Source organism: Tasmannia lanceolata, unplaced genomic scaffold (assembly GCF_043159265.1).
Source record: "Tasmannia lanceolata isolate RefF3 unplaced genomic scaffold, GAP_Taslan_0.1 ptg000037l, whole genome shotgun sequence".
Taxonomy (NCBI): Eukaryota; Viridiplantae; Streptophyta; class Magnoliopsida; order Canellales; family Winteraceae; genus Tasmannia; species Tasmannia lanceolata.
In genome coordinates, this window is record NW_027518714.1 from 55632289 (window position 1) to 55652567 (window position 20279).

At 39.2% G+C, this 20279-nt stretch overlaps 1 protein-coding gene and 1 pseudogene across 2 annotated transcripts; one reads left to right on the forward strand and one right to left on the reverse strand.

The window, feature by feature from the left end:
- The first annotated feature begins 526 nt into the window (after window positions 1-526).
- LOC143860406 (uncharacterized) lies at window positions 527-8658 on the forward strand (annotated as a pseudogene). The gene is made up of 2 exons (XR_013239704.1): window positions 527-1199; window positions 7659-8658. The product of XR_013239704.1 is annotated as an uncharacterized LOC143860406 (transcript).
- Window positions 8659-9440: 782 nt separating this feature from the next.
- Window positions 9441-10181, reverse strand: LOC143861603 (UPF0481 protein At3g47200-like). The gene has a single exon (XM_077372501.1). It carries the CDS (start codon window positions 10179-10181, stop codon window positions 9441-9443), a length of 741 nt encoding a protein of 246 aa, XP_077228616.1.
- Between the last annotated feature and the right edge of the window lie 10098 nt (window positions 10182-20279).

Genomic DNA, 20279 nt, shown 5'->3' on the forward strand with positions numbered 1-20279 from the left:
CCTCGTTTGGAGATCAGAAGGTTAGATTATTTTTGGGTACTACATATTTAAGTTGAGCTTAACAAATCTATATCTTTGAACAAAGTGGGACACCGTTCTATTTTTTCTTTTTCTTTTAATAAAAAATAAGCGCATCTACATACAGACAAGGTTTAAAATTTCGGTTTCGGTACCGGTTTCGGACCTTGAAATTTCGAAATTCCAGTCGAAATCTGGTACAAAAATCGAAATTAATATTTTATTCACTGAAATTTCGGTCGAAATTTCTGTGAAATATTAAATTAATTTAAAAAAAAAAAAACATAATTTTTGGGTCAAATTTCGGAAAAACCGATATTTTATTCACCAAAATAAATGACCGTTTCGGATTTTGGTGGTTCCGGTGTCGGTCTCCACCGAAATCCAAAATTTCGGTCGAAATTTAAAACCATGCATACAGACACCAAAGGGGGTGAATTTCTCTTGGAAGGGGATGAATTTATAACCCCCGGCCCCTTTTTATTAAAAAAAATACGTGCAGGTACGTTCGGACACCGTATGAGCCTCCCTCGCTGGAAAAAAAGAATATCTGACCCAGCTGGAAGTATAAAGAAGAAAGATACAGAAGAAGGAAAAAAGAAAGAAATGTTTGGTTTCCAGATCTGCCCTTCCAAGCCCTACATCTCGCTTCCAAATCTAGGGAGACCCCATTTCGGCTTCTGATTTCACATCACAATGCATCTTCTTCTAATGGAATAAAGGTCCCCATTCCTAATTTTCAGCCCCCCCAATGGGTTCCGTACAGTAGTCCTCCCAAGTTCACAACAACAACAAGAATAAGAATTCGAAGACAACGGAATGAAAACCCAAACAAATCTTCAAAACAAGAAGAAGGTTCTAGAACAAGAACCAGAAATCCTCCCCTGCCACACGTCAGCATCTCCACTCTCTCTCCACAACTCTCTTCCATCGGCACTCCCCGTATCAAGATCTGGGACCCATACAACGTTCTCTCTCCACCCTTCTCTACAAGCTTCTCTTCCGATTCCCTAGATGAAGATCGGACGGTGGAGATGTTCCTGATCACTCTCGGTGAAGTGTGGGGTCAGCCTGAGGCCGGATTTTATCGCCGTTTTCCTCAAATCTTAGGGGGTTCGGTTTGATGCCGTCTATTCGTCACCGTTGGATCGGCGATGGAGACCGCAGGGTCCATCTGCCAGGTAATTCAGATTCAGTTCTTCAAAAGTTTATCTTCTTCTAGGGTTTTATTATTCTTTTTTTTTTTGTGCATAATTTGTATTGGATTTCATTAAATTAGTTTTTTGGGTTATGAGTTATGGCTTGTAAGTGGAACTGAATTAGCTACATTTTGTTTTGTTTTGATGTTTTCTGTCGATCCACATATTTTGTATTGTTGTCAGCAAGGTTTCGATTAACATTTTTTTTTTTTTTTGAAATGGTTTTTGATTAACAATTTAATGGGAAATAACAAAACATCTAAATTGTTTATATTGAAAACTATGTGAAACTTGATTCTTGCTACATTGGGAGGTCAGAAGTTCGTTATGGCGTGCACATATTTCCCAACATGATACCAAATCACTAGTGGCTGTGGACTTTTTGTTCGTATTTTAGTTTATTAATCCACGCGTAGTTGTCGAACTCTTACGAGTCGTACGAGTCAACTCTCGAGTCGAGTCGCATGGGTGACTCGCCTCTGTTGAAGACTCTTACGAGTCGCTGCGAGTCGAGTCGAAAAAATAAGACTCTTACGAGCCAAGTCGAGTCATGGAAACAACTTCTCTGAAAAGGAGGGGGTAAGGCTGCGTACATCTAGCCCTCCCTAAACCCCGCAACTGTGGGAGCCTCATGCATTGGGCCACCCACCCGAGTCAAGTCGAGTCGCTGGGCCTGTGCTTTCTTGTTTTGATAGTTGAAAACTTGGAAGTTGGAACTTAAAACTTAATTATTTTTTTTGAAAGTTAGGCAATTGCATTAAATGCGAAAAAAGACCGAGGAGGTCTATACAAATAAAGAGGCGGTAAAAGAAAAAGAAAGACAAGAACAAGCCCCACTGCAGGTGTCAAGGAGGAACCGAGTCAAATAGTTCAACTTTCTCTCTGGAGACATCATCTCTAGCTAAATTGTTGACTTTTTGTTCGTATTTTAGTTGATTAATCTAGGCTTGTTTGTGAGTCCTGGAAGGAGAAATGTGTTGATTTTAGAATCTAGATAGGGTTGCGCGAATCACGTTTATATTACTTTAGCCATGTTAGGGGAATTATATGACATCTCTATCGATTATAGTCATAAAGTGTCCATTGACTTGATGAAACTCTTTTTAAGAATGTCATTATTGTTATATGTTGGTGTTCTTGTCTCACCAACATAGACAACAATGTCGCCAGTATTGTGAATGTCTGTAGTCTTATGGTCTTATCTCATAAACTATATTGCTTCTATTTATGGATATACATTAAGTTTTATCTAAGTTTTAGTGCAAATTTCTAGGGTGATTAATGAGTGACTAGGTTCATGGATATTGACTTGTGTGGTTCTCCCTCTAACAAGTGGTTTACATCATAAGTTGTAATTGCTTGGCACGTCTGGAAGTTAGAAAACTGATGAAGATATTTTGGGAGTTGATGCTGGAAAGATAGGACACAAGATTGGCATCTTGGAAGAGTTAATACTTATCCTTGATCAGATGCATTTACTGTCATTGAATCTTTCTTCTTCAGAATAGGCAGAAGGCTGAGGATTCAAAAGGATTGAAAAGTCCCTGTAGGGAAGTGATTTTGGAGATTTGGTTACCGGTTAAGAGTTTCCACTGAAGAGGTAACTGTGGGCAAATATGGACCTCAAAAAGGAGGGTAAGATGTTTGATATGTTTCTAGCTATAGGATTTCAAGGGAAAGTTAGGCTATAAATTGGTGGTTTATTAGGAAAGGAATTTTCACCACCTTCATGCAAATTTTCTAAAGGATTCATTAGCCGACCCCAACTAGTTTGAGACAAAGGCTTAGTTGAGTTGAGTTGAGTATTAGGAAAGGAATTATACGATGGGTAGGCAATATAGATAAGATTGTAGTATAAATTCATTATGAACTGTCTCTTTCGAGTTTTAGTTCGTCTGGTCCTAGATTTATTAGCATATTAGACTAGGGAGCAATGACGATAGATACTTTTAAATACTGTGGGGCGTCTTTGTGTAGCATCTCCTTTAAGTTATAGTTTTCTGGATTTGGCTTTACAAGCATATTATATAAAGGAACAACCATTATAATTAGTTTGAAATGCCAAGGTATACTTGTGATGGGGCACTAGGAGATCAGCTTTGAAGGACGAAGAAATTGAGTCTTTAATTTGATTGGAATAATTCGATTGAGGAACGAATCTCTTCTGATAAAATGGTTATGGAGATATGGAGAGGAGAAAGAGGCTCTTTGGCACCATTCAAAAAAATGGAGGCTCTTTGGCCCAAAATTATATGAACAAGTATGGTAGGGAGAGTAGGAACCCAGTCTTGGGAAAAGGTTTGGGTACGCAGAAGTCCATTTGTGGGTCCAGGTCCTCACACGAGTCTTTGGATACATTTAGAGTGGGGGGGTGGGGGGGGGGGGGGGGGGGTGCGGGACTCGCTTCTAGGTAGATTAGTGGTTAGGGAAGTCCTTGTTGTGCCATGCATTTCTGAAGCTATACCGTCTAACTACTGATAGAGGGACGAGAGTTTTTGACCATATGGAGAGGAGGGGAGATGGTAGGGTGGTGTTTGTGGTTAGGCTTAGAAGAAACCTCAGGGACGATGAAATTGAGAGTCTTTTCCGCTTTCTTGGTCTTCTTGTGTCCCAGTATTGTTATCCTTCTTGCCCTAATTTCTAAATCTAGACCCCTAACCAAGTTTGCCAGAGGGGGAATTGAAAGGGAGAATTGAGAGCGGGAATCGAAGGCTCCCGGGATTAGGGGTGGACATGGTTCGGGTCCAACCCGAGGAACCGAACTGAACCGGCCACTTTGGTTCGGTTCTGTTCCAAATTTAAGTGGTTCGGTTCCGGTTTAGTTGTTTGCTTGGACCATTATAATTGATCTGGAAAAGGCTTATGATCTTGGATATAGAGTTCAATCTTAAGTGGAGGAAGTGGATATGGTTGTGCATGTCACTTTTTTCTTTTTCAGGTCTAATCATCAGTGTCAAGTGGGCCTACTTTGAAGGCTTGATATTTGTGCCAAGTGATTCCCTATCACCGTCTCTTTTCACCCTTAATGTGGATTTAATCAGCTCTATTTTTAGGAGCGTCGAGGTGCAACCTGCTTCACAGCATTGAGGTGGCAGTTGGTGGTCCAATGGTCGTTCACCTTCAATATGTCAATGGCATAATAGCCATTGCTTAGCCATATTTGCACTGGACTAAACATCTCTGATCAAGGTGGGAATGATTTGCAGAATTGATATTGACACAGATCTCGTTCAGGATTTTGCTAATTCCCTAGGTGGGTTGGTTTTGCTTTCTTGTCTCTCCCAAAGAGGTGCAGGTTGCCACTATCTCATGTTCTATATAATGAGTCAGTTTTTATTGGGCCGTGATAAATCGACTCCCAAATATCTTAAATCGACTCCCCATGTGTCGTTCTCTCTCCTCTGGGTTAGAGAGAGAAAGAGGAGAGAGAAAAACACATGGGGGGTCGATTTAAGATATTTGGGAGTCGATTTATCACTCCCCTTTTTATTTTATTTTTCTTTATGAAATAGATAACTTTAGATCAAACCATACACTAGGATTCCAGGGACAAGTTCTCCCCCCATCACTATATAAGTACAGATTTTCTTAAAGAAAAGACAACACCGCCCCATACCACCACCTAGGGCGCCTGAACAAGAGTGAATTGAACCTCTTCCATACAATAACCCTCTACTCCGGCTTTTGCTAGCTTGGCGGCCTTATCGTTTGTTGACATGTAGGTGTGCACGAAGCGATGTTGAGAAGCCATGCAACAGTCCCGAATTTCAGAAATGATATTTGCGAGTTTCCAAGAGCTCGGGGATGCTCCACTCACCAAGTCTATAATGTTGGAAGTCTCCCTCCACTATCAAGGGGTCGGGTTGATTTGTCACTAACCACTTGAGATCGTGTAGAAGGGCTTTCACTTCCGCCTCGTTGGACTCGCATATCCCAACCAAAATGGAATATGAGAATAAGACGTTACCCTCTGCATATCCAATGAGACCTCCAATCCCTGCCGGACTCGGTTTACCATTGGTGCTACCATCGATTGGGGCGGCTTACAAGAGGGGGATGGGCAGAGTTTTCTCTTTTCTTCCAAATTATCGTCTGCCAGTTCCTCAACAAATCAGCCACCGAGTATGATTCCAAGAGATCACCTGTTTTGCCCAAGCTATAAGATCAGTCTTGATCTTTGATAAGATTTTGGCGATGCTTTTACCTTTGTCTTCAAAGATTCTCCTGTATCTCTCTTGCCAAATGTGCCACAATGTAGCAAACAGAACCAAACTCCAGACCCGTCTCGTCGAAAGGGGAATTGGGCCAAAAAAGCAGGGTTCTTGCAATGGATCTATGGAAAACCCAAGAGACACCAAAACTCTTGATGATCGCTGTCCACACTGACGATGATGAGAGGGGACAATGCAAGAGGATGTGATTTAGGGATTCTTCTGCCGCCTTACCGAGGATGCAACTTGTAACAATAGACACCTTGTGCCTCTTGAGGCGGTTACATGTGTTTATCCGCCTAGGAGCCACTATCCAAGCAAAAGCCCCCACTCGAAAGGGAGCCAATGATCGCCAAATGATGGAATATTTGGACTCTGAACCATCATCGGGCACCAGCCTGCGGAAGAAGGATCATACAGAGAAAATGCCAGACCTATCAGGGGACCAAATCCTGTGATTCTGACACGCCGGAGAGCAATACTGAGACTCAAGGAGAGATAAAAGATGGGTGAGACCGAGGATCTCCTAATCCTTAAGGTTCCTTTTGAGTTTGATCATCCAGTCTATCCCTCTCCCATCCCTTTTCTATCCATATGATCGCAAACTGGAGCTTCTCTGTCGGATGCCAACAAATAAAGGTCCGGGAAAACTAGCCGAGAGGAGAGTCCCCTAACCTGAGGTTCGACCAGAAGCGTGTCTTCTCCCCTTTGCCCGCTGACATTCTAACACATGGATTGAAGTAGCGTCTTGCGTTGCAAATGGATTTCCATGCTTCGAATCCTTTGCATGCAACAGGATCCCTCCATTCCCACCCCTCCTATATTTATTGCCAATTATCATGTGCCTAGAGCCTCCTCTTCATCGTACCGCCACAGCCATTTTCCCAATAGAGATAGGTTCCTTAATTTGATTTGACTGATACCCACCCCTCCTTGAGGCTTCAGTTTGTACACCTTCCATCTCATGAGATGCTTCAATCTACGTCTCTCCTCCCTTCCTATAAGAAATCTCTATGCAATTTTTCTAGACGTTTGGCTACTTTTGACCTAACTTTGTAAATTGATAGATAATATACCAGCATGTTCACCATGGGCGCCTTGATAAGGGTGATTCGCCCCTCTAGAGACATATATTGCCTCTTCTAAGAGCCTAACTTATCACCAGGTCCAATAACGAGGCTTTGGGTACTCCATATCCTAACGTCGGGCCTAGATAAGTTAGTGGCAATTCCCCGCTATTACAACCAAGAATGGTTGCATATTGAGATACCGATGCTGATTCACATTCAACCCTGCTAGGGGGCTTTTTGTGAGGTTAATTTTTAACCTAGAGGGCATTTCAAATCATCTAAAAATTCGCTTTATATTTCTTGTGTGCTCCTCGCTCTCCTGTAAAAAGATAAGAGTGTTGTCGGCGAACTGCAGGTGGGAGAGAGTGCGTGCATTTTGACTCGGGTGCAATCCATGAATGAGACCTTTTCTTCGCCTTTGGATAAGAGCAAGCTAAGGGCCTCTGCTGCCATTATGAAGATGCATGGAGACAGCCCCTCGAGCTTCCAAAGAAGCCCGCTAGAACTCTGTTAACCAAGAGAGAAGGATGCCATAGATCCAGTTTTTATTTTACATTGATTTTCATTGACTATTAAACATAGATTTGAGCAGGTAATTAGTAGTCATCATAACCCTAGTAAATGGATTTCAATACTATTCTATATACCTCACATATGGTATTTCTATTTGATATGTTATTTAAGCATGCAATTTATTTGCAAAGTGGATCCACAGTAAGTAAAACCACCCTAGGCTGAGAAACAGCAGGAAGAAATGTGAGACATCTGGTCCATTCCTCGTGGGTGATCAGCGTCTCTTTTCATTCTTGTCACCTTAGTTCTTGACTTCCTTTTTTGTCGTTATCTGGTGTTCAATTGCCTGATGCTCTTGTTAGGGATTTTCTTACATATGTTTCTCATACAAGCTGACGAGGTATTGGAATTTGTAAATTGATTTTATAGCTAAGAAGATCCTGAATCAAGTCTCTATACAATGTTGGAAATTCATTTTCTGTTAGCCCGCCAAATAATGTATGTTCTGATTTGTTCTGGTACTTGTTTATATTTACATTCTATGTACTGAGATACTATATGGTTTGCAAGCTTGAACTTTGTGTATGTGATCATCCTTGATATATGCCTCCAGTAGAACCCACTGATATGTGCATGAAATTTCACAGGAATTGATTTTTTCCGAGGAACAAATACAATCTTCGGATGCATTGGTTGAAATTAATCAAGGTCGGTGGGAGGGCTGCCTCCGATCAAAAATATATATGCCCGATATTATAATTATGATTGGCAGATCCCAACCTGATTTATGTGCCCCATCTGGAGAATCACTCAGGCAGGTGGAGTTCTGGATGATCGAATTCCTCAACAAGGTAGTTCTACGAATGCGAGAAAAGGAGATTCATCACTGCATCAAAACAAAGCTAAGGGATTTTCACATCAAAACTCCAGATTCTGTCCAACTCAATTCCAGACAGAGATGGGCCCTCTCTTCCACAGTGGGATTTGCTTCACAGACACTGGCAAGGACTTTTGAGGAAATAGTCTGGGAAGAGCAGGCTCCAATTTGTGACAATGGGAGATAATGAGGCCGAAGATGAGTTCTCTCCTAGAGAAACCAACCACGGGCATTTCACGAAGTAAATTCTCGAAGCTCCTTGTCAATTGGCCTTTTCACTCACGCAATGCCAATCAAGTGTGTTCTCACAGGCCTGCTTGGGTGTAGTCCGGCAATGTTGCATAGGATTTGTATAGATGAATCTGCATCGACAATTTTACGTCTTTCAATTAGAACAGGTTGGCAGATAAAGAGGCTGAATGATACTGCACATTTAAGGCTTCTTTAGGCACAAATTGGAGATGCAAAGACCCTTCCTTCTTGGATCTAAATGATTATTGGCCCCACTTACATTCTTCTGGAGTGTTTGGTTTAACTCCATTCAGTCATCAATTAGGTCTTTCTGATAAGAGCAGAGTGATGACAAGGAGATATTGAATGTGATATCTACATGTTGCAAAGCTCCCAACACCAATAGATGCAGGATTGGAGCTGTCATTTCTTTTTTTTCATCTTTATTCTTTTGTGTGGCAGTTCTGTAGCACAATTTATCAACCCATTTCTCAATTTTGAGAATTAACTTAAGAATGCCATTTCTTTTTATTCTGTCTAAAGCCAGTGCTTGATATTTATGTTTATATCGTCGTTGTGAACTTGTGATGGCATTCTATTCATCCTGAAAACCAAAGTTACTTGATCCATGTTCTATATTTTTTTCAATTTTCATCTACAAGTCTGAAGCTTAGCGTATGTGCATGGCTCTTACTTTAGGTTGAACCTATGATATTTGAAAGACTAGAAAGTTCCATTAAGAATGTTGCCAAAAATTATCTATAGTTCCATTAAGAAAATGATCCACGTAGAATAACCCAACTAGAACAAGGATTAGAGCCGGGTAGATTCCCTTTACCTTCTTCATGAATTTTTTTCTTAAGGATTCATTTAGCCGACCCCAACTAGTTTGGGACAAAGACTTTGTTGAGTTGAGTTGAGTTCCCATTGAAATATAAATAAACAGAGGAACCAAATGAAAAACAGACACAAATTGACAAACACAAGGCTTATCTGATGAATGGGATGTCCGTTTATGAAGGGACTAATACCGTGTCGGAATGCTCTACAAGATCAGAGGTCTTGATTTCACATAAATACAAACCTCCCTATAAGTCCCACCAGAAAATGAATTTTACCACTGATTAGTACAAGCGAGTTTCTGGGTACTCTCAGAAGACAAATAGTATATTAGAAGCTAAGAGACTAGAAATAACTATATAAAGCATTACATTTCAAGTACAGAGGCTATAAAACATGATATTATTATTAATGTTCATTCCATAGAGAAAATCAGAGAATAAAAACACAGGCAAATGGATCTGCATTTAGTGAGAATCCATCATTTATGATTAGACTTAAAAGATAATAATCCAGTGATGGTTTGAATGATGGTGCAAACCAAAAGCAAAGTTGCTGCAATGAGAGCCATGAAAGTCCACGGATTTTTGAAGTAAGTCTGCTTGAGGTTAGAACCCCACTCATGAAGTCGCCTCTTCCTTCTAATGGTGTAATCAATCAATTTAAAAGTCATAATAAGTAGTTCATCACCATAGTGAGGGTTGAATCCCATGTCATTTCTAATCTTTTGGATGAATATAGGGACTGACTCATCATTCTTTCTGGTTCCCACCACATTTATACTTCTGATCAACGATGAGTCCTCGGCCGAAATGAGGAGGGCACTCATGAAGTCGATATAGGAACTCACTCGGTGGTTTGCTTCAGGATGAAGATGCTCAAAGGCTGCAATATTGAGGAGCACTGATTCCGTGGGAGAGTGGATTCGGAATGCAGGGAGGGTGAGGACACCATTTTTTAAACTAATTCCATCAAGGTTTTCGGTTTTACTCTTCTTCAACTCAACTTGGGCCTTTTCGTAAAGAGTGCTCGCAGGCGGAATTTGATATGGACCCCAGAGCCTAATAATTTTTTCCTGCTTTTGTCCACTCACCATCTGACAAATTAAGTCCAACAGGTGCAGACCTTTGTAGAAGCCTGAATCTCTGCTCAGTGGAAAGACAAATGTGGGATTTTCAAAGAATTCGACCACACAATAATTTATGACCCTATTAGCCTGCATGTTGAAGTTTGAATATGAGTAAATAACGTCTAAACAATTCTTTTATAACAGTAACATTATTATCATAGAAAAAGGAAAGAAAAAAATTAATTTTTTCTTAAATGATTACCATCATCTGTTGGAAATTAATCTTAACCACTAGATTTTGATCATCTATCAACTTGACTTTCTTGGGACTCAAGTTACTTACTTTCTTAGGACTCAAGTAACTTGACTTTCTTGGGACTTAAGTTACCTAATTTCTTGGGACTTAAGTTACTTACTTTCTTGGAAGACAAGTCTTGACCACTTTTTGAAATTATGTAATGCTTTTATTTTTCATGTGATAGTGTGTTAGTTGTGCTTTGGAAAGCAAATAGTAATTAGGAAAAGTTAATTTCGAATTTGTAAGGTAGACCAAGTTTTAGTCCATGTATCTTCTTCATATGTAAGAGTTTTTAGTGAAATTTGAAGGGTTTTGAGAAGCACAACAACTTGGGTTACTTTCTTTGTGTGTTTGGCATCAAGAGAACAATCTTCTTTTCTTGAAACTCATCTTCTCCCTCCAACCTCGTTGGTTTCATTCCAACAAAGTGGTATCAAAGCATAGGTTGAAGGTTGATCATGGCTTCCAATCTGTTGCAACCTCAACTTCCTCGATTCAATGGAAAGAACTACAATCAATGAAGAATTCAAATGAAGGTTTTGTATGGATCTCAAGATCTATGGGATATTGTTGAGAATGACGTTGAAGAACTGGAGGATCAAGCGGCTCTCACTCCACAACAACTCAATGAGTTGAAAAATAATCGAAAGAAAGACAAGAAGGCTTTGTTCTTTATCTATCAAGCGGTGAATGAAGTCATCTTTGAACGAATTTCATCGTTGACGTCGGCAAAAGAAGCATGTGATACACTCTATACCTCATACAAAGGAGAAGACAAAGTAAAGTTGGTAAGATTACAAACCCTTAGATGTGAGTTTTATGCATTAAGGATGAAGGATTCAGAATCGGTTGAAGATTTTTACAATCGTGTTATTTCTCTTGTGAATCAATTGAGAGTAAATGGTGAAGATATTCAAGATCGAAGGATTGTTGAGAAAGTCCTTAGAAGTTTGACTCAAAATTTGAGTATATTGTTGTTGTAATTGAAGAATCAAATGATTTAGCTACTTTATCCTTAGAAAGTTTGTTGGGATCGCTCCAGTCCCATGAACTACGAATGAAGCAATTTGATTCTTTTCCTCTAGAACAAGCTTTTCAAACTCAAGTCTCTTTTAGGGGTGACTCTAGAGGAAGAGGAAGAGGAAGAGGAAGAAGTTATTTTCATGGAAGAGGGAGAAATGGTGGAGAAAGAAATAAAAAATATGAAAAAAATGAAGGTGGTTCTTCTACAAGAGGAAGGGGGATAGGAAGACCTCTATCGCAAATTCATTGTTATCATTGCCAAAGGTTTGGTCATACCATGAAGTATTATAGAAAGAAGATTGCTGAAGAAAGCAAGAAAGAATCTACCTTCATGCATGAGAAGGAAGAAAGTAAAGAAGAAGACACTTTTTTTCTTGCTTATAATGTGCAAGAAGTGGCTCTTGAAGAGACGTGGTATCTTGATAGTGGTTGTAGTAACCACATGACTGGCAACAGAGGCATGTTTGCAAAGTTGGATGAATCTCTCCAAAGTGAAGTTCGAACGGGTGATGACAAGAGGCTTTCCGTAAGGGGAAGTGATGATATTCAAACAAAGAAAGGCGTCAAGTGCATCTCCAATGTTTTCTATGTTCTCGGTCTAAAACACAATCTCTTGAGTGTTGGATAACTTCTAATGAAAGGGCACTATATTCATTTCAAGGAAGATGTATGTGAAATCAAAGACAAGAATCATGTTCTCATAGCCAAGGTGAGAATGACTCAAAACAAGATGTTCCCTCTAAAGTTTCAAAGTAAAGGTCTTCCTTGTTTCAACACCATTGTCAAAGATATGTCATGGCTATGGCATCTTAGCTATGGTCACTTGAGCTTCAGCTCTTTATCTCTCATGAACAAGAAACATATGGTGAGAGGCATGCCGAACATCGACCGCCAAGATCAAGTATGTGAAGGATGTGCACTTGGAAAGCATCAAAGAGAATCTTTTCCCGTTGGAAAGGCTTGGAGGGCATCAAATTCTCTTGAGCTAGTGCATTCGGATTTATACGGGCCTATGCAAACAACATCAATTGGAGGTAATCGATATTTTCTCACCTTCCTTGATGATTATAGCAGAAAGACATGGGTTTATTTTCTTAACGAAAAATCGAAAGTCTTTGGATGGTTTAAAATTTTCAAGAGCTTGGTTGAAAAGCAAAGTGATTTCATGTTGAAAACTTTGCGTTCCGATAGAGGTGGTGAATATATTTCTCATGAGTTTGAGAATTTTTTGAAAGAAAATGGGATTCAGCATCAACTTACTACCCGGTACACACCTCAACAAAACGGGGTTGCCGAAAGGAAAAATCGGACGATTATGGGATTGGCTAGAAGTATGTTGAAAGCCAAAGGGATGCCTAATATGTTTTGGGCGGAAGTCGTTGCATGTGCCATCTATCTCTTGAATCAGGCCTCATTAAAAGGTGTTCAAGGTATGACTCCTCAAGAAGCTTGGAGTGGTCATAAGCCTTATGTTGCTCACTTGAGATTTTTTGGTAGTATTGCCTACTCTCACTTGCTGGATGAAACATGAAGAAAGTTGGATGATAAATCTGAAAAATGTATCCTTGTTGGGTATAGCGAAAGTTCAAAAGTGTGCAAGTTGTTCAATCCCGTGACTAAGAAAATTGTCATAAGTAGGGATGTGAAGTTCAATGAAGAAGAGTCTTGGAATTTGAATCAAAGTGAGAAGAAAGAAGTTTTTGTAGATATGGATGAAAGCAAAGATACTCATGATGGTGGAATTGAAGAAAATGAAGAGGGTATGACTCCTCCTATCACTCCATATTCTTCTCCATCTTCTTCGGCTCCATCATCTTCATCGTTTTCAACAAGCCCTGATTCTCCTCCAAGGAAGACAAAAAGCATAAGAGAAATTTATAAAAAGTCTAGAAAAATTACCGATGAAGAGTTGGCAAATTTTGCTTTGTTTGCCGATGCCGATCCGATTAGTTTTGAGGAGGCGTATCAAGAAGAAAAGTGGAAGCAAGCAATGGATCAAGAAATGTGTTCAATCCAAAAGAATAATACATGGGAGCTAACTGAGCTTCCAAATGGGCAAAAGACTATTGGTGTGAAGTGGGTATACAAGACAAAGTTGAATGCAAGTGGTGAAGTTGAAAAGTATAAAACTCGCTTAGTAGTAAAAGGCTACAAGAAAAAGGTATGGCATTGATTACAAAGAAGTGTTTGCCCCGTTGCTCGTCTTGAGACAATTCGTATGGTTCTAGCTTTGGCGGTGCAAAATAGTTGGAATGTTTATCAAATGGATGTCAAATCGGCATTCTTGAATGGGTTTTTTGAAGAGGAGGAGTATGTTGATCAACCTCCCGGTTACGTGAAGAAAGCAAAGTGTGCCGATTGAAGAAGGCTTTGTATGGCTTGAACCAAGCACCAAGGGCATGGTATAGTCGCATTGATGGATATTTCATGAAGAACGATTTCAAAAGGTGTCCTTATGAGCACACCCTCTACATCAAAGAGAACACCCAAGGTGAGTTTTTGGTTGTTTGCTTATATGTTGATGATTTGATTTTTACTGGTACTTGTTCACAGACCCGGCAAAATGGGACCCGTACCCGCGGGTACACCCGGCCCGCAGGGGTACAGGTACCAATTTCAATACCCGAGAAAAAAAATACCCGCACCCAACCCGTACCCGTGACCCGCGGGTGGGTCTGGGTCGGGCGTTAGTGCTCGCGGGTTACCCGCCATTTGGTTTTTAACTTTTTATTCTTAAGGCCTAAACACTAAACACTAAAAAACAGACTATGTGGGTGGGTCAACAAAACAAGTCAAAGCAATCAGACCATGTAACTGGTATCTTTGGTTGTACCAAAACAAACATTTGTTAAAGTAGATGAAAATTTGTATGATGAATGGGTGTATAAACATGTACTCATCATCCCATCCTTGATATTTGATCCAACAGCAGCTGACTTGTTAAGAAGCTGTTGTTGGACTAAATATCAAGGCTTGTACATCCATCGTATCACATTTATGTGTTCATACACCCATTCATCATATAATTTCTTTTCGTAAATATATATATATATATATATATATATAATTTCTTCTTTAAATTTGCTGGGTTACCCGCGGGTATACCCGTACCCACCCGGGTGGGTTCCGTGTTCATGAAAGGCTACCCGTACCCGCGCCGGTATTTCTTACCCGTACCCGCCGGTACCCGTACTCGCACGGGTTGTACCCGTACCCGCCCGGGTTGGTTTGCCGGGTCTACTTGTTCAAGCATGTGTGAAGAATTCAAAAGAAATATGATGCGAGAATTTGAGATGACCGACATGGGTCTTCTCCATTTCTTTCTTGGTATTGAGGTCAACCAAAGAAATGATAGAATTTTTATTTCTCAAAAGAAGTATGCAAAAGATTTGCTAAAGAGGTTTAGAATGGAAGGTGCTACACATATTAACACACCTATGAAAGTTGGCTTGAAACTTCGGAAGAATGAGGATGAGAAAGGAGTTGGTACAATTCTTTGTAGAAGTCTTGTTGGTAGTATCATGTACTTGACGGCCACAAGACCGGATCTTATGTTTGCGGTGAGTATGATTAGTAGATTTATGGAATCACCAAAAAGAAGTCATTGGGAAGCGGTAAAAGAATTCTAAGGTATGTAAGTGGAACAGTTGATCATGGGATACGTTATGGAAGAGTTGAAGATTCAAGCTTGGTTGGTTATTGTGATAGTGATTGGGGCGGAAGTGTTAATGATAGCAAGAGTACTTCCGGCTATGTTTTTAACATTGGTTCGGGTGCAATTTCATGGACATCAAAGAAGCAATCGGTTGTTGCTCTTTCTACGGCGGAAGCGGAGTACATGTCATTATATTCGGCGGGTTTTCAAGCTCTTTGGCTACGATGGATATTAGAAGAACTCAAACATCCGCAAGAGCGTAGTACAAGTTTATTTTGTGATAATAGTTCGGCGATCTCACTCACAAAGAATCCAGTTTTTCATGGCAAAAGCAAGCACATAAGGATAAAGTATCATTTCATTCGAGACTTGGTAAATGATAGAGTTGTCAATGTTCGCTTCTGCAAAACTAAAGATCAAGTTGCAGATATTTTTACAAAAGCTTTGAAAACTGATACATTCATCATGATGAAGATAAAACTCGGCATGGTAGTGGTCTAGCTTAAGGGGGGCTGTTGGAAATTAATCTTGACCACTAGATCTTGATCATCTATCAACTTGACTTTCTTGGGACTCAAGTTACTTACTTTCTTGGGACTCAAGTACTTGACTTTCTTTGGACTTAAGTTACCTACTTTCTCGGGACTTAAGTTACTTACTTTCTTGGAAGACAAGTCTTGACCACTTTTTGAAATTATGCTTTTATTTTTCATGTGATAGTGTGTTAGTTGTGCTTTGGAACGCAAATAGTAATTAGGAAAAGTTAATTTCGGATTTGTAAGGTAGACTAAGTTTTAGTCCATGTATCTTCTTCATATGTAAGAGTTTTTAGTGAAATTTGAAGGGTTTTGAGTAGCACAACAACTTGGGTTACTTTCTTTGTGTGTTTGGCATCAAGAGAACAATCTTCTTCTCTTGAAACTCATCTTCTCCCTCCAACCTCGTTGGTTTCATTCCAACATGTTCTTGAAGGGTGATAAAAAGGAATCTTTTTTTGGTTTCTCTAAGCTATTGAGTATACCATAGTTTGTGAGTCAAAATGAGACCATCTTGCTAATTAATGTCCATCCATAAAGCAAACTATGATGTGAGTCTCTCGTCTATGTTGGTGTCGTCTAGTCCCATGGAGATTACTTTCTCACTCTTGAAAATTAGCTCATGAATCTGTCATGCAAATCCGATCCGATCGTGCACAAATTAACAGAAAAGTAAAAAATAAAACAAGCACAAGATGAACACCAAGATTTACGTGGTCTGGCCAAGCCTACATCCACGGGCGAGAAACACCATCTTCCACTATGAGAAAACAATATACAAGGATTACAATTGATTAAACCCAAAACTCAGAGACTTGCAACCCTTTCCTTGTTTCTTGTTAATTTTAAAGTGTATTTTTTGGTTAGCTTTATTTTGTTTTATTTGAGAGATGTAGTGAGGACAAATTTGTAATTTTGTGTCCATGGGCATGTTGGTCATTTTTCCTAGCTTGCACATGTGTGAGCCACACATGTTTGCTCCATCTTTTCCCACTACCTACCTATTTCAAATTCAAACCCTTACTTGGAACTCCAAACCCACTACTTCCCTAAGCATTTAAGACACTATTTTCCCGTACCCACTACCACTTACCTAAGCTATTTTCTCTTTACTTTCCATTGACTAAGCCTATTCCCATTAACTCCATTTTTGTAGAGATTCTCCACCAAGCAAGAGACTTCCATTGAAGCTCCATTGAAGCTTTCTTGTATGCAAGTTAGTGTTTGAAGCAAAGGCTAACTTTCCCATATTTTCTCCTAGTTTTGAAGCTTTATTCTCTCTTTTTGTTCTTGTCTTGTATTGTGTTTTTCCATCACATATATTGGATTACATCTTGTGGTGATTGTTCTTCTTCTTTTTTGGTTGTGGATCTTGGGCTAGTGTAAACTTCGGTTTCACTATTTGAGAAGCGGATTTTCTGGTGTTGTGAAAGCCGTCTTTCTCTATATGGTATCAGAGCTACAAGGGTGGTAGTTGGTGCTTGTCAAGATTTCCTTGGTGAAGAAGTTCAATCGGTACTTTGAAGATGGATATGAGTGGAAGGGTTAGTGGACTCAGCATTGAGTTGCTAAATCAATCAAATTACAAGATATGGAGAATATGTATGGAGTCTTATCTTGTGGGAGACGATTTATGGGAGGTTGTTTGTGGCAATGCCGTTGTAGTTTCGGAAGATACACAAGAAAATGCCGATGTATTGAAGGCGTGGAGGATGAAGAATGCCAGGGCCAAATTTCTTTTGAAGAGGTGTATTTCACATGACTTGTTTGAGCACATCTTTGGGTGTAAATCGGTGAGTGAGATTTGGACTACTGTAGACACCCCATTTTGACCGTGCCCTAAACCTCCATGTTTGTGCAAAACCTCATCAAATTAGTGAGTTAGGATCCCAAATTGTACCCTAAGCTAGGTTAGGGTCCCACCAAGGTCCCTGCAAAATTTTGTCAAAATCCGAGCACATTTGCGTAGCGAACGAGCCTAGATAAGTGTCGCAGTGCAAATCAACAGGGGGGGTGAATTATCCTGGAGAAGGCCGAGCAGGAGAGCAGAAAAGACACGAAATTTCGCACGCTCATCAAAAATTTCGCGCGCTCATAAATTTTCCGCGCGCTTTATCAAAATCGTTGTGCCAATATCAACTCTCCTATTTTCCTATAAATAGCATTTAATCCTTCATTTTTTGGGAATTTGGAGTTTTTCCCCAAATTTTAGAGCAGAGAGAGAGAGAGGGCGAGAGAGAGAGAGCGGGCGAGAGAGAGAGAGTTTTTACCAAACCCTAACCCTTTGTGTCATCTTCTCCGATTAAATTTGCGAGATTCCGGCCAGTTTTCCGACCGATTCTTCTCTCCGGCAAAGCTCCGGCAAAGCTCCGGCATGCTCCTTCACCTTATTTCTTCCATGCTATGCTTTAAGTCTTTGATCTCTCTTTGTTGATTTGTTATAAACCCTAACTTGTTACTTCATTTTTCTGATCACCTACTCCTTTCTTCGCCAGTTGATCTTCCGGCGGGATTGCCGGAGCTACGTTCAATCTCTGGCGAATCTTGTTCTTCATTCTTCTAATCTTTTTTCCTCTGTTACTGCCCCTAACCTTAAACCCTAGATCTGTCTCGGAACCCTAGCTCTTAAAACCTTAGCAACAACTTTGAAGAATCAATAGATCTAGCTTCAGTTTGTTTAATTCAGTGAGATTCACTGTAATAGAAACTGAAATTTGAATCTATAATCTGTTCGCCGAGATCTGCTAATCTTCTCGAGATTTGATTGACATTTGATATATTTTTGTGATGAAATTTGCAACCTAAAGCTTATATGTCTCCTTAGAAGGAATTTAATTAGCATCTTCAAAGGCATTGTCATTTGATCTCTTTTCTGATCAGGTATGTATCGAATTACTGTTAAATATTTTAGAGTTTTCAATAACTGCATGATAGTTTTTCATATTAGTGTTTTTATCATGGATTTAAATGTCGTGGAACATCTAGAAGAGTTTATGAGATTCATAAAACTGATTTGAGTGAAAATAAATTCATTTTGAAATTGTTTTAAAATTATTTGTTCAAAGTTGATCTTTTCAATTTTTCCTATTTCTCTTTGTTAGCCTGTGCCAAATTCACTTTTACTATTCCATTGATTACAGAAGAGCATGTTTAAGTTGTAAAAAGAAAAGGTTTCTAAGTGATAAAAAATAATGATTTTAGAAGAAATTTAGAGTATTTTCTGTTACAATTATTCAGAAAATTCGGAATACATTCTATTGTATTGACTTATGAAATTCAAAGTACGTGGTATTTTGGTTTATGTTGTTATTTAACTGAAATTACTCTTAGCTTCTATTGACTTGGGGATTGGGGCGAAGGTAAATGATATTCTTCATGTAGAAAGGGGAATATGTCAAAAATATTAGCTGAGTTGCAGCCATCATTTGGATGAGTCTTTAATTTGTAGGAACTGGATGCTATTTTTGTCTTCATTGACCATGTCTCGAAAGAAAGATTGGAGATAGAATATAAGGATAATTTGATGGAACTTATGAGGATGAAACAAGCAGAGTGGATAATTGTAGAAACATGGTAGTATTATTGGTTTGTAGTTTTAGTTGAATGAGCATGCCTTGATTGAATAGTTATGTAAGCCTAGTGATAGTAGCATCAATATGGCAAAATAAGTGAATGTCAAAAAGAAGAAGAGTGAACTCAGTAGAGTGACATCAGCTGTGGGTTATTGATGATAGAACAACCAAGTTCTAATTTTGGTACAAATCAGTTTATCCTTTATGTTATGGAGTTTCACTTTGTAAAACTGTAGTTAGCTTCACTTCTGATAGAGACCTTACAAATAAAACACAAGGTGAGTTTGTGTCGTACTGAGAATAGGATTGTGGGGAGGTCATTTCTTTTAAGTGATTGGGAGATATACTACCACATTTCATAATAGCATTACTTTTACTTTCTTTTTCTAAAGTTTACACAACAGCTGCTGTCCTATGGGTTTTTAGCTTACAATAGTGATTTTTGTTTTTTTAAAAGCACATAGCTGCTGTCCTTGTAGGTCTGTACATACATTGGTCATGATTCATTTTGCTTTTAAGCCCATAGCTATTGTCCCATAAGTTCATATACTTTATAGTTGTAATTTTGATTTGGACAAAAGCCCATAGCTGCTGTCATATAGGTTTGTACACTCTGTACTTGTAATAATAATTCAGTCAAAGGCATGTAGCTGCTGCCCCACCAGTTTATACATTCTGTAGCTATGATATTTGTTTGGTTTAAACACCCAACTGCTGCTTTATAGGTATATACACTCTATAGAGGTGATCTTTGTCTGGTTTAAAACATTTGGCTATCGTTCTCACCAGGTAGGTCATAGTATCTCTCTTTCTTATAGATTTTTTTTTCCTTTTGCTTATGAGTGATGATTTAGATCCATGGAGTATTTTTCCTTTGTTATTTTAGGCGTCTTTCTTTTCTCCGGAATATTTTAAGCTTGAAGGTGGATGTTGTCTATATGGGTAAGAGAGTTAAAGATTTATTTGTTTTATCGGCTTCAACTTTATATGCTGATAAAATGAATACAGATGATGGCGCTTCAATTTGGCATGCTAGATTGGGTCATATTAGCATGAATAAATTGAAGGTCATGGTGATTAAGAATATAGTGAATGGGCTACCAAATTTGAATTCCTTTGGTAGAGGAAAGGTGTGTGAGGGTTGTCAATATGGTAAGGCACAATGTC